Genomic DNA, 14,672 nt, shown 5'->3' with positions numbered 1-14,672 from the left:
AAAAGTTTTATTAATTCATTTTGTATATAACTAACTTTTTTCTTAAACAAAATATCATGGGGTCCATTTTGACACCAAGATACCATTTAAAGGTTAAATTGTATTGTATGTTTGGGTTGTGTGTGTGTTTTTCAACTTTCTTCAATTTAAAACTGTCTGATGTTGCCGCAACACCAATAAATACTTTATTATTGTATCTAAATACAGCATGACGCACATTTTATACATATATCCTTTTTGTCTCTAACTTCAAAGTCTCATAAATAAAGTATTTTATAGTATTTTTTTTTTGTCATCTTTCTTCTCAGATGTGTCATTATGATTATTGTTATAATTAGATAGAAATCTTGTCTGTTAGAATTATTTATTATACTATTCTAGTTAATATTTAAGCAAAGCTTGCTTTAAAAGAATTTAAAACTCAGTTTTAATTATTTACTGGGTAATGCTGAGTAATTTTTAAAGCATTTAAGAGAAATTTAAATATTTTACTTGAGCATTATTATTATTTCTTAATAAAAAAACTTAAGCATTGGCTTGGCATTACCTTGGCAATGCTTGAACTACAATTTAATCAAAATTCTTCAATTTTTAAAGGTTTTTATTTAATTACTAGGCAATGCTAGTTATATTTGAAATCAAAACAAATAAATCATTAAAAACAAATAAATACTAAAATTTTTCAATTAAAATTAAATATTTTTGTATGTTTTTCAATTTATAAGTAATTACCAGGTAATGCAATAACATTTTATAAGTTTTAAAGCGATATATACTTCTTTTAATGCTGTAAGGTAATAAATCATTAAAGCATTACCCGATAATTTAAAGATTAAAGAGAAAATTCATTGAAAATACTTGCTAAACTTTACTTAAAGCCAAATTTTTCCATAAATCCTTAACAAGCCCTGACCTTATTTCTCTCAACAAAATAAAAACTGTTTTTTTTTTTGTTTAATTTATCAGATTTTTAACAACATTATTGAAAAATCAATTTAAATTAAAATTTAATTTATTGTCATTGCCGTAGACATTCTTTACAGCAGACAATACAGACGTTTTATTTAACCGGTTTTCTGAAAATCATGTCGCAAAAAGAAATAAAAATACAAAAAAAAGATGATAAAAGTGCATAAATTTCATACTTTCCCACCATAAACTTAAAAAGCATCTTCTTTAAAGGCTAAAGGAACTTTAAAGAATCAAAAAAAAAAAAACACATTCCCTGTACACAGCCAGCCAACCTACAAACAATATTGTTTACAATTGTTGTTGAGGTTGCTGCATGTTGCTGGCAATATCTGTATTATAACCTTGCTTAAGAGTTGCTGCTGCTGTGTTGTTGTATACATTTTTCTAAAGGTGTTGCGCATGCTTATAGTGTTTTTTTTTTGGTTTATCATGCCAGCTTAAACCTTAGTATGTCCACGATTTTTACATACTTTTAATGTTACAAACCAGCCAACAAGAAAAATAAAACTATATTGCTGCTTGCTATTGATCTTGGCTTAAAATTTTGCTGTAAAGTGACTTGGTAACAAACTTAACTTAACTCCACTTCAGTCCACCAACAGACTGTCGACATATTTGTTTAAACGTCTCAGCAGCCATGCCAGCAGCAGCATGGCAGCATTATTGCTAGCCTTTTAGAAAAAGTCATTGGCTTTGTATTGCCTTTACTCTGATCTCAAAGTTTTTTTTTTGTATTTTTTATGTTTAATGTCTTTTCATTTTGTTGTAAAAAAAAAACTAGTTTTTTTTTACATATTTTACAATAAATCTTAACATTATTGTTGCTAGTGGCATTTTTACAAAGTCACCATCATCATCACCAACATACATCGTCGTCATTATCATCATCATTATCATTAACATTTTTTTGTTTTGGTTATTTATTTTTTTACTCTTCTCCTGCATTGTTATGTTTACTCTTTAAGTATGGAAGAAACAAACAATTCCCTTGCCTTCTCTGAGTTATGTTAGAGGCCGGCATAAAGAGAACAATAAACATGGATTATTATTCTTTCTCTGTTATTTGTTTAGCCAGGATTTTGCTTGTCATTCGTGTTGTTTTGAGTTAAGATCACCGATCATGTTGGGCCCCTGGTGTTTATGTGTGCCTACCACTGGTTCATTGGCTGTTTTATTGTGTCTCTTGCAAGAAATTCTTTTACGTAGTTTTGCGTGTATCGAATATTTATGTTGTTGTTAAATTCATTATTGAATTCTTAGGAATTATGCAAATTTAAAATGTGTTTATAAATGTCTTCAAACGGGGGATTTTATCTATAAAAAACTGTTATTTTTTTTTTTTGTTATTAAATGTAATTCTTTGGAAAAGATTAGTTATTTTTTTTAATGGCATTTAGATTTTTTTATAAAAAAAAGTTGAATAATTCCAAAAATATTATGAGCATTACTTAATAATTACTAAGCATTACTTGAAAATGATTTAGCATTACTTGGTAAATAAACCTTTAAACTAAATTCCTAAATATTTTGATGATTTCACAGAGGGCATTGCTTGATAATAGTTTAGCATTACTTGGTAATTGAAACTTTAGTTAGGAAAATAATAGTTTGAAAATTGAATATATTGTAGATTAAACTATTTTTGCTGTTATGGAATAGTTATTAACATAAAAATTATAATTTATTAGTTTATTAATGTAAAAAGCCTTGCTATTTTTACATTTTTTTAATGTAATGTCTTTATTAATAGTTTATTAGCTTTACATTAACATACTTTCTAAAGCTTTGTATTTGCCAACAAAACAAAAGAATTTTTTTTAAATTATGAATGAATAAAAACCACAAGTTCCGTTTGTTAAAGCTTTTTTTTTTGTTTTGTTTCAATATAAAACAAATCAACAAAGTAGTAAAAAAACTGAATGAATTTGATTTTAAAGGTCAGTGTGATTTAATGAAAAGATTTAAAATAAAATACATTAAAATTAAACATGGTGTTGCTAAGTTAAGATTATTTTACTTTTTAAATTTTGCGATAAAGTCAGACAGACGTACTTAAGAATTGAAAACAAAGCTTTAATTTTAATATTATTCTTAGGAATAAAATTTATATATAGATTGGAATATTTTGCTGTAAAACCGGACTTTTGGGGAAGTGAGTTTAAAAAACACCTTACAACTCACTCGATTAAATTGAAAACAATTTTCAATATTTATGTTTGGATAGGTTTTATTTAGCTTGAATAGGTTTTTTTTTAGCTTGAAAAAATGTTTTTGTTTTAAATTTCAATTTTATTTTTGCTTTAAATGACCTCCAAAACTATGTGCTGATTTTCACAATTGTTTCTAAATGTTGCATGTAATACTTTTCAAATCACCATTAAATGCTGTTTGTGCAACATTAGCTAGAAAAACCATGCCACCATTCACTTTATAGTTTCACGTGTTTGAGCTGCATTTTATTTTTTTTTGAATTGAAGTGTGCAACAATGTGAGGGGCCTCTCTCAGCTAGCAATAGGAATGTAGGTTTGTGGTGTGGGGAGATGGCAAAAATTGTTGCTGCTGCAAGAAACTGGAATTCGATAGGAGGACATAAGACAGACTAACTCTACTACAGGCTGTTTGCTGACACATAGCAACAATCTCTAATATACAATTTTATTTATTTTTTTTCACATTTGCGGTATTATGTTGATATTGCCACAAAAACAATAACACAGACTTTAAGCTGAAAACAATAACAACAATTTAATAGCAAACATACAAAATAAAATGCCATAAAATTCAAATAGACATTATGACGAGACAAGACAACAAGTCTACAATCATATAACAGGCAAAAACCCACAAAACCAGCCACATACTACTGTTTAAACAGGAAAAGAGCTAACTGTCGTCTGGCCGCACAAACTCTCTGCTTAAAAGAATTTCGAAAAATTCTTGAGATTTTAGTTACAAACGAAGCTAGTGTGAACAATTGTTTTTTTTTCATTTTAATGGAAAGAAACCAAAAACGTGTGCAAAAAAATAACAACACGCGCTTATCTAGAAATAAAAATAATGCAAAAAAAAGCTTCTCTATGTGCAAGCTTGTCACTTGGTGAGTTTTTGCCAGTTGCATGGCACATTCCTTTATCCAATGCAATCTCTACCCCTTACCTAACCCACCAACTGCTGAACTGAACATGCAGCCAGACTGAGCCACACAAACCAGTTGCAGTTGTATTTATACAGTAGAGAAGGAAGCTACTCTTGTTGCTCCCTCTCCTAACCCATCTAATTCTCTAGATTACTTACTTACTCTAGCTGTAGTTTATTCATTGTTCAATGTAGTCATCATTTTCATCTTCTCACAGCTAAAGAGTGTAGCTGTAGTTTATGTATTTTATGATTGACTGACTGACGAGTTTCTTGTTTTAGTAGCCTGGTATGTGCATTATTTTATTTAAAGAAATGCAAAAAAAATTAAAAAAAAAAATAAAAATACTGTTAAAATATTTGAAAAATGTCAGAAGAGAAAGGATTTTTCATAAAAGAAAGAAAGAAGTTAGTTTAATAGAAACTAGACATAGTAATTGCTGGTTTTATTTTCATTTCATGGGAGACATTTTTTTTTACATTTCTCTATACTGGCTGGGTCTCTAAACAGTGGTCGGCTTAGAGAGAGAAACCAAGGAATATGAATTATTATAACTTGAAATGACTTTCATTGTTAATCGTCTAGTTTTTAGGTTCGTTCCCTGGTGGCTTTGAGTGCCGATCACTGCTCCCACTGCTACATATGTACGTACTTTAACGAATGGCTAAATGTGGCTCATGTATTTGCAATTGTTATTATAGTAGGAATTTTTTACATGTAAAAATTAATTAGCAAAAATAGTTTAGATCTTTAAATCATCAAATTGGTTTTAGAAAAATTAGTTAGCATTAAGCTAATGGTATTTATGGTATTTTAATTATTTCCCCAGAAATTTATAAATAAAACAAACAGCATTAACTAAAATTACTACTACAGTAATTAGGAAAATATTTAGTTTAAGAAAACCAACAAAATAAAATTTGTTATTCAGCCTAACTATATAAAATAAATTTTTAAAGTTATTTTTTGTTAAAATCGACTTTATTTTAAAATAAAACTTCTGTATTGTATTTGAAATTTGTTTTATGGTACGAAATTAAAAATAATAGTCAACTTCATGGACTTAAAATTGACTTTAAGGCTTTTGTGGTTAGGCTGATTGGGTTTGAAATTTGAGTCACAAATGAGAAAGTTGAAATTTATGTTTAAAACATATTCTAATCAATTGAAATTTTATATCTACACTCTGGCTTAGTTTTTGTTACTAATTATAGAAGAAATTCCATTTCAATTAAATTTAATTAAATTTTTGTTTCATTCATTAAATATGCTGACTAACACACATTAACACTTTATATTCATGTAATAACATTTTGCATATTTGTACAAAAAAAAAATAAAAAATAGAAGAAATATTTGTTTAATCGTAAGTTGTACTGAATGGTGGTGGTGTGGTGATGGTGATGGCATGTAGTACATACTTCCGCAACAAATTCTATTAGTAAACACTTCCTGTATGACAATTTCTTCTTCTGCTACATGGCAAGCAGGAGCTGAAGAGCCCCTTATACAACGCATATGTTTTCTGCTGCCTTCAAATATTTGCTATTGCGTGTGTAAACACTAAAGTTCAGAAAACTCTGGGCCGTTACAAGAGGACAAAAATACCTACATACATAATGTCTCGATGTTGATAACATTTACTTAGTTAGGCCCATCCAAACATTTTAGTAGTCTTTGGAGTGTTTTAATGTTTAGAATTTTTTTTTATTAAATTCAACATATCTACATGTATTTCTAGTTAGTTTCCCTGTTTGCTTTCCACTCTACACTTAAGGGAGTCCAACACCCAGTTAATGAAATAAAAAAGTGAAAATGTGGGGATAGTTTTTTCTTTTTGTTTTGTTTGTTTTATAGGCCTATAAAATACTATAACCACCCGCAGTTTTATTAACTAGACAAGCCACCTAGTTAATATTAGCCATTATTTGTACAGCTACTAATTATTTAAGTGTTTAATATTTATACAACGTAGTAGGAAAAAGCTAAAAAACTAAAAAAAACTACTTAACAAACTATTTTTAATTAGAATTTATAGAGAAACAAAGTTATTTACAAAAAATTTTGAAATTTTAGCAGGCATTACTTATAATTATCTGAGTAAATGTTCAAATTTTAATTTTGAATAAAGACATTTTAAAAAATCCCTGAGCATTACCTTAAAAATTAAAGCATTACTTGTAATTACTTAAATAATTGAGTTAAATGTACTTGTACAATGAAAATATTCAACAGCATTACTAAAACTCATTGATATTTAGCATGCATTGCTTTTAATTATCAGAGTTAGGTTCTCATTTTAATTGTTAATAAAGAACTTTTAAAAAATCCCTGAGCATTACCTTAAAAATTAAAGCATTACTTATAAATACTTGAGTAATTGAATGGATTTTCTCGTATAATGAACATATTTAAAGGCATTACTACAAAACAGTATAAAAGTTAAAAAAAATAATGAAATTATTTGATAAATGTAAAAGCATTACTTAAAAATCTAAAGCATTGTCTTAAAAAATTTTAATTTTTTTTCCAAAAATTTCACTCTGAATTTTTTTTTTTTCATTTAATAATTTATTTAAATAAGCCACTTTTTAAGCAATCCACTATTGTTATCTTAAAAAAATGCGTTTAGATTAAACAGAAACCTGAAATTTTTGGTTGTCAACCAAACGACAGGTTTTTTTTTTGGTAAATTCCAATTTAAATCAAGCGAAGGGCAACATAGTGGGGGGACAAAGAGAATCAATATATCAATAGGCACGTGCTGAAATGAAATACAACAACGACAACAAAATGTTTAAATATCTTTTAAAAACTCTATGAATGGCATGTGATTTTATTTTATTTTTTGTTAAAACAAACACACACCACATAATTTAAAACAAATATTTAAACAATTGTAAATTAAACAAACACTATTTAACTTTAAAACAATTTAAAGTTTTGCTTATTTGAAATTTAAACAAATAATAACTAGAAAATATTAAATTAATTGAAATATTAGAGGCCTTTTTACAACATAATGATGAACACATTAAAAGCGTTAGACAGCAAACCACAAAGCAACAAGTTGGTGGTTCATCATCATCTTTTTATACAGATATAATTGAAAAAGGCATGCGTTAATGGTATTTTATTTATTTACTTTTCTACAAACAACAAAAATGTTAACAGCCTGTAATTAAATTAATTATGTTTTTGTTGTTGTAGTTATACTAACAAGCTGTGTGTAACTATTTTTGTATTTATGTTTATATTTCTATATATATATGGTCAAATAATTCCCAAATGTAGCTGTCTGTGTATCTTTGCACAAATGAATGATTGTGCTGTTTGTTTATCATTTGAAAAAATACTCTACAACTTCTACTACTATTATTATTATTATTTCAACATGTTTTTATTTACTTTTTCACTCTCTGGCCCACCATACATCACAATTTTTGTGCAATTTGCACATGCTATTATATATAATTAAGGCAAATAACAAAAAAAAAAAAAAACTTAGTAAACTTTGTTAATAATTCTTGCAAATACCATTAAACTAAACTCAAATAACATGCATACATACACTTTGGAGTATTTACATAAATTAAGTTTTTAAATAAGATTTTTGTTTTATTATTAACAGCTGATTGCTTAGGCATTTATGATAAAATTTGAGAAATTCAATGGAATGAAATTCAAACTTGAAATGAAGCTTAAAGATGAGTGAATTTATCATTCAAATAGCTTAATTACTTAAAAATAAGTCAAGCATTACCTAAAAATCTTTAGCATTATTAAAGCATTACTGGTAATTATTTGAAAACTTGTATGAAAAATCCAATAAATCTTAAATTTGTTTTATAAATAGCTTAATTACTTCGAAATGCAGCAAGCATTACTTAAAAATCTTAAGCATTATTTAAGCATTACTGGTAATTATAAAGGAATTCCTTAATTAAAAATCTGTAGCATAAATAAGCTATTATGAAAGCCGATTAGAAGCTAATTGGCCTACTTTTGATGTTCACTTTAAGTTTAATCATATTTTATTTTGTAAAAATGATTAGATTTTTATTATATAGTTTGATTTTATAGCATTACTTTATAGACATTTTAAATTAAAGCAAATATTTTTTTGTTTGTTGCCATTTCTGGGTTATAAAAGTTTTCCATTATAGTTTTTTTATGTGAATTTAATGAAAACAGTTGCCAACATTTTAATAAAATATAAAATAAACTAAAAAAGCCCAGCCGTTGTCCGACGTTTAGTAGTTCAGTACAGATCGGCTGTTGGCAGCAGCTAGAAAAAAAGTACGCAGAAAATACGCCCCAAATTATCGCAAATCTTAGATAAGAACATATGCATGCATATGTTTTTTTTATATGTGCGTATTCGCCTCAGTATAATAATATCTAAAGGTTGGTGTTTAAGCAAAAAAAATTAAATTTTAGCAGGTGGTGGTGGAGGCAAAGATAGACATTAGAGTATATAGAGGGGTCTGTTAAAGTGTTAGAAAAGCAAGACAAATATATTTAAAGAGTGCGTAAGACACGGGAAAAATAAACATTTAATGCTCAATGATAATCAAAATGTATTAACTGTAAAAATTATATAAAATAAAATTAAATACATTTAAAATAATTGCTATTACTTAAGAAAATTTAAAATTTTTTTTTAAAAAAATCTCAAATTTTCTCCCGGTGTATTTAAGAAAATGCGTCAAATAGTGTGTGTAGGTTGGTTTCAGCTTTTTGTATTTATTGGATTCATCTATCTTTGCTTGTGCGTTTCGAAAAAATGTATGTTACTGCTTCAAAAAATATAAAGCAATGGTGAGAGTGTAACATTGTTAGGGCAGCAGCAGGAGGAGGGGAGGGGGCAGCATTACTTTTAAGCGATAGTGTATTAGATTAAAACTATCAAATAAACATTTGCCATTTTATATACATATATAAACTAAATTTATGCGTAGCAGAGATTGTGTGTGTGTCTGAATTTTGCTCTGCCTAATATTCAAATCATAGGTTAGCAACAACACTTATACATTTATTAGTCGAATTTTTAAAAAATTTAAAAGTTTATTTCATTTATAACAACAAAAACTTACAAAGAAACTAAAACTAAACCAAACAGAAATGAAATGAAAAAAAAAATTGCGTTAATTTAAAACGTAACGGCATATTTGTGAAATGTTAATTAAATTTAACCAAAAATAGACAAAACACAAAAACAAAACTAAAAGAAATATTCAAATCAGCTGTAAACGACACATAACTGCAAACGACCCTTTACTACCTACAATACAATACAAGACAATGGCTGTTTGCTTGGTTCCCTTAACCCAATAAGGTTTTAAATTGAGTAAGGCCAGTCTCGTCGATCGCTAGGCCTATAATACTAAAATTTTTTTGTATTTCTTATTGGTATGTTTCTATTTTTTTTGTAAGCTTTCTAAGCACAGCATTGTTTCTGTAATTGTATTTATATTTTTTTGATGTTGTTGTACATATTTCTTGTTGTTGCTTTATTTTATTTTATAGGCCTAGCAATGCCAGCCCGCCAGCCAACATACAATTTCGACTAGAGCACTAATACTTTTGAGTTTTTTTTTGTGGTTCGCTTTTCGTTTTCTTGTTCAGTATTTTATAAATGTATTTTATTTTAGTCTAGTATTTCTATGAAATAAAAAAAAAAAAATTTCTTTATTTTGTTGTTGCTAGGCGGAAGATTTTATTTAAGTGTGTCGAGCGCTCTTGACGCCGTTGTTGTCGTTGACGCTGTCGTCACCGTCAAGTGTAGCAGTAGCTTCTTTGCCAACCCCCTCTTGCCTCCCCTCCTTGGCAATATCTATGCCTACTAACAGCCGTTATACAATCTTTGATAATATTGCTGTAAAGTTTTTTTTTGGGCCTTTTAACGTTTAAAAAAAGCCAGCCTACTTGTTTTATTACCTTTTAAACCTTGAAAAAAAAAATAAAATAATAAATTATTTCAGTCAAAGGGGAGCTGAGAAATATATCCTTTTTTGGCTTGTGTTGTGAGTTTAAAAATAACCTGCTTAAATTACCATAATTTGGCATTTTAAATTATTCTACAATTTGATTGTAATTATAGCAAAATGCCCCTTAAAACATTAAAAGCTTTAAGGGAATTATACTCTTATATAGGTAAAGGTAATTAGCTAAAAAGTTTGGGAAAGTTATTTATTTATTTCCATAAAAAAAATAACAGTAAATTTTTTAAAAGCTTTTACTTTTCAGGAACAAATTATTTTCTTCTTGTCTTTAAGTATTAATTAAAGCTGTAAGAAAGCAAAAGCTCTGTATAAAAAATCTATGAAAAGTGTTTAAAAGCTAAAAGCTTTTAATTTTTTAATAAGTAAAACTCAGCCTTTAATAACTTTTACTAATTACGTGTTTAAAAGCTAAAAGCTTTTACTCCATCTTACTAATTTTTATAAAAGCTTTAATTTTATTGTTAAGTTTTAAGAAAATAGCTTTAAGAAATAAGGAGTTTAAAAATTTATAATTTGAAATCATTATAATTACCTTAGAATTGAAATAAATATTAAAAGCTTTTAGAGCTTTTTTTTAAATACATAATTTAAAATGTCCATTAATAGCTTTAAATTTTTTCATAAAATGTTTAAAACTTTTATTTTGCAAAACTAAGCTTAATTTTTGAAAACTTAAAATAGCTTTTTTTGCTTAAAATTTAAAAGCTTTTTGTTAAATATCTTATGTAATTTAGGATTTTACCCAAAAACAGCAATGTTTTCAATGTTTTTTTCTATTTCTCCTACCAACTTTTGAATCAATAAACTTTAAGCTGATATTTCATTTTATAACAATTTTCTTTTAACCAACACTCCACCCCTTATTTAGCTCCCTACAACACAATTTTGACTTGTGTTGTAAGCCATTTATAGCTGCTGTTGTTGTTGTTGTCTTCTCTAGGATTTATGGCCTTTAAATGATTTTATTATACCAGCCCTAAAAACAAATCGTCTAAATGGCGCCAAAAATATTACAGTTGTATACAACTTAAGTTCTTTTTGCTAGTTTTATTTTTATTTATTTATTTATTTTTAGTTTTTTACTTGCTTTGCCCTGTTACAATATGACTGACATTAGATTTACAACCCATATACTACCAAACAAAGGTCAATGACTTTGGAAAGATAGTTTTGTTTCATGTATGTATGTTTTGCAGTTTTCGTACAAGAATAATTTAATAATTTCAACATTTCTGTGCTACTCCTCACACAATTGTGTTAAGGAAGAAAAAAAAGCACATTTTCTTTTGCTCTGTATAATCGGCTTTAAAAGTCATTGCATTTCCATTCCCAGCCATATTTCTACTTCAATGATCTATAATAGTGTGTTCTGCTACACCAACCACCAACATTTCAACATAAGTGTTCCAAAAAAAAAAATAAATAGAATCCATTTTAAGGCACGCCTTAAAACATAAATGCCTCTACCCTGGGCTTTTGAGTTACATATATAATAATTATTATAGATGAATGTATGATGTGTAGGGTGTGTGTGTACTTAAAGCTCTCTATGAATGAATAATTGCTTAAAGTGTATATGAACTTTACAATTCGAGAAATTTCTTTTTGTATGCTAAACAAGGCAAACAACATCAACACGATGGGGCATGAAGTAGGATTAAATTGTAAAGTGGGTGGTGGGTGGTTGGTTGGTTGGTTTGTCATGTTCTTGAAGCATAAGATGACGACATATTTTTTTTCTTATGAGTCTTCAACCAGAAGTAGGATGATGACATAATATGCTGCTCTTATTCGATTTTTGTTTCATTAAGTATTGACTTCAGTCAGTCATTGAGTTACTTGTAATATGTGTAAAGTGTAGTTTATTGTCTGTTCGCTCTATAACATTTTTCTATTGTTGAAAAGTTTTTGCTGAATACAAGACAAGGCATTGACTTTGCCACAGGATTTTTTTTTTATATATTTACTTTAGTTTTTAAAAGGAATTGGCATCAAATATTTAATATAAACTTTTTATTATCAAAAGTAAAAAGCTTTTATTTTAATAATCCCACAAAATACTAATTTCTCTTCCTTCCCTGTCTCTTTATCTCTTTGCAGAAGAAGAAATCGATGTTGTCTCCATCACCGACAAAAAGCTACCCACAAATCCCTCGGACAAGGATCGTCGTGTGCTGCAGACCAAAGTCGCTCATAAATTCAATGCCGCTCGCATTGTTAAAAATCCCAATGGTTTACTCACCATACCACCACGTCGCGGTTCCTACGAATTCCCCTACACCCCGGCCAGCAGTAGTCCGGTGAAATCAGTCAATAACTCGCGGTTCCCCTCACCGACCGCCACACCCTATCAAAACCAATACACCACTAAATACGTACAACAGCAACAGCAGATGATGACCGTGGTCGTAACCGATTCAACGACTGGCGCGCCCATTAACATCTTAAGTTCGGCCGATAAATCGCGCAAACGTTTGTTAGCCAACGGCGGCAATGCCAGCAATCTCTTGAGCAGCAGTGATTTGTCGGCGTCTGTCACCTCAGTGGTCAGCATGCCACCCACCAAGAAACATCGTGGTAAGAAGACCAAACATTTGGTTACAGCTGTGCAGCTGCCCAATGGCATTTTGAAGCGTCACTACAGTGTGGATGAGACCGCCGACACCATTGAGAAGCGTAATTTGCACAATGACATGGAACGTCAACGTCGCATTGGCCTAAAAAATCTGTTTGAGTCTTTGAAGAAGCAAATACCCAGCATTAAGGACAAGGAACGGGCACCCAAGGTGAATATATTGCGCGAGGCCGCTAAATTGTGTGAGGCATTGACGCGTGAAGATCATCAGCTGTTGGAGCAAAAAGCCAAACTCAAGGAAGAACTCAGACGGAAACAAGAACTGTTGGCCCAGTTGAGAGCCTCCCAGCAGACGGATTGATAAAGCCCCGCTTAAGGTTTGATATTTTTTTGTTAACAAAAAATACACCCTTTAGAAAACAAATACTACTACCAACCAGCTTTGGTAAAAGCGTCCGGAACGCATGAAAAGCTTATGTAAAAAAAGTTACTTTTATACAGCTATTTACAGCTTTTTTTGTATAGTTTTTTTTTGATAACAAAATTGTTTTACTTTTTTTTTGAATTTGAAAAGTTAAATTGAGTTTTTTTCGAAATTTTTATTAGTAGCTTGTAAGTGAACTATATTTTTTTTTTAATCTTGCTAATTTTAAATATTGAAATATGTAATAACTTTTTTTGACCTGTATTTTTATTTTCTTTTGTAATATTTTATTTTTTCTCTTAAATTTTCTCATGCTTAACTTTTAATTTTAAATAATAATTTAATTTTGTGATAAATTATCTAAAAAAAAGAAGAAAAACAACAAACACAAAACCTTAGATTTTGTGGATGTAAAAAAAAGAAAACGAAACGGAAACTTGAAATAAAACAAAACAAGCAAAAGTTTAAAAATTTTGTCAGCAACTAACTGAAACAGTTTAATAAAATAAAGTAGAAAAGCTTTTTAAGGATTTATAAAAAAAATCCTACAAAAGCTAAACGGCACAGAGCTTAGAAAAGCTACAAGTGTGAGAAGTTTTAAAGAAGATCGCATGAAGCACGATCGCAACAGATGCCAGCAGATCAGCATGAAACAATAACAAGTGAAAGTGAAGTGTTTGAAGAAAGTCAGAGAGCAACGAAAGCCAGTTTGAAGTGAAGTCATGTTTAAATACAAAATTTGAGTAGCCACAGAATGAATAGGAATTGCATTACTTATTGAGCCTGAGAGTAGTAGAAAGTAGCGCGCGCGTATTGAATTAAATTGTTTGAATTTGAATTGAAATTTATTTGTTTTTTTTAAATTTACATATTATTAAGGCTTTAATTTAATTTAAAATTTTTTTTTTTCAACAAAATTCTTCCTAAAGTTTTGAACATATTTTTTTTTTAATTTTTTAAATAATGGAATACAATTTCCGTTTAATTTTTTCTTTTTGGACCACAAGTGATTTAGTTTTTTGTTTCAGTTTTTATTAAAACTTAATTAGAAAACTAAACTAGATATTGCTTAGCATAATTCTGTTTATATTTTAATGAAACAAACTTACATACATATATATTTTTTAATTTTTATAAAAAAAAATTAATGTTAAAATTGAATTGATTTTTTTTTTATTTTTTATTTTCAATTATATAATTAACTATATATATGAATAATTTTTAATAAAATTACTAATTTTTTTAAAACAATTTTTTCTATAATATATATTCTAAAATATATAATTGAAATTTTATAATAATTGAAATAAAATGCAAACAAAAATTAACTTAATTTAGGGATATTGACAAAATATTTTAGGGTTGATGTCTTAAACAAAATCGGGAGAATTAAAGAGAACTTGGTTTATATTAATAAAGGCTTAAACTTGTTTAAAGCTAGTTTAACTAAACTGGCTTAAAGCAAGTTTAACTATATTAATTGATTAATAACACTTAAGAAAACAATTTTCTTTTCTTATTTTAGCCAAGTTTTCTTTTTCTCTCTTATTTTAATTTTT

At 28.2% G+C, this 14,672-nt stretch overlaps 1 protein-coding gene across 2 annotated transcripts in view; it reads left to right on the top strand.

Annotated features, from left to right (window-relative positions):
• Myc overlaps window positions 1–13,632 on the top strand; it is a 60,116-nt gene extending 46,484 nt beyond the window's left edge. For both annotated transcript variants that reach the window (XM_065506639.1, XM_065506638.1), the window contains exon 3: window positions 12,215–13,632. In XM_065506639.1, the coding sequence (XP_065362711.1) occupies window positions 12,215–13,050 (836 nt within the window). In that variant the 3' untranslated portion in view covers window positions 13,051–13,632. The remainder of the gene's footprint in view (window positions 1–12,214) is intronic.
• Window positions 13,633–14,672: the final 1,040 nt, after the last annotated feature.

Source organism: Calliphora vicina, chromosome 4 (genome assembly GCF_958450345.1).
Source record: "Calliphora vicina chromosome 4, idCalVici1.1, whole genome shotgun sequence".
Classification (NCBI taxonomy): domain Eukaryota; kingdom Metazoa; phylum Arthropoda; class Insecta; order Diptera; family Calliphoridae; genus Calliphora; species Calliphora vicina.
The sequence above is the reverse complement of the archived record's forward strand: the minus strand, read 5'-3'. Positions and strand labels throughout refer to the sequence as shown.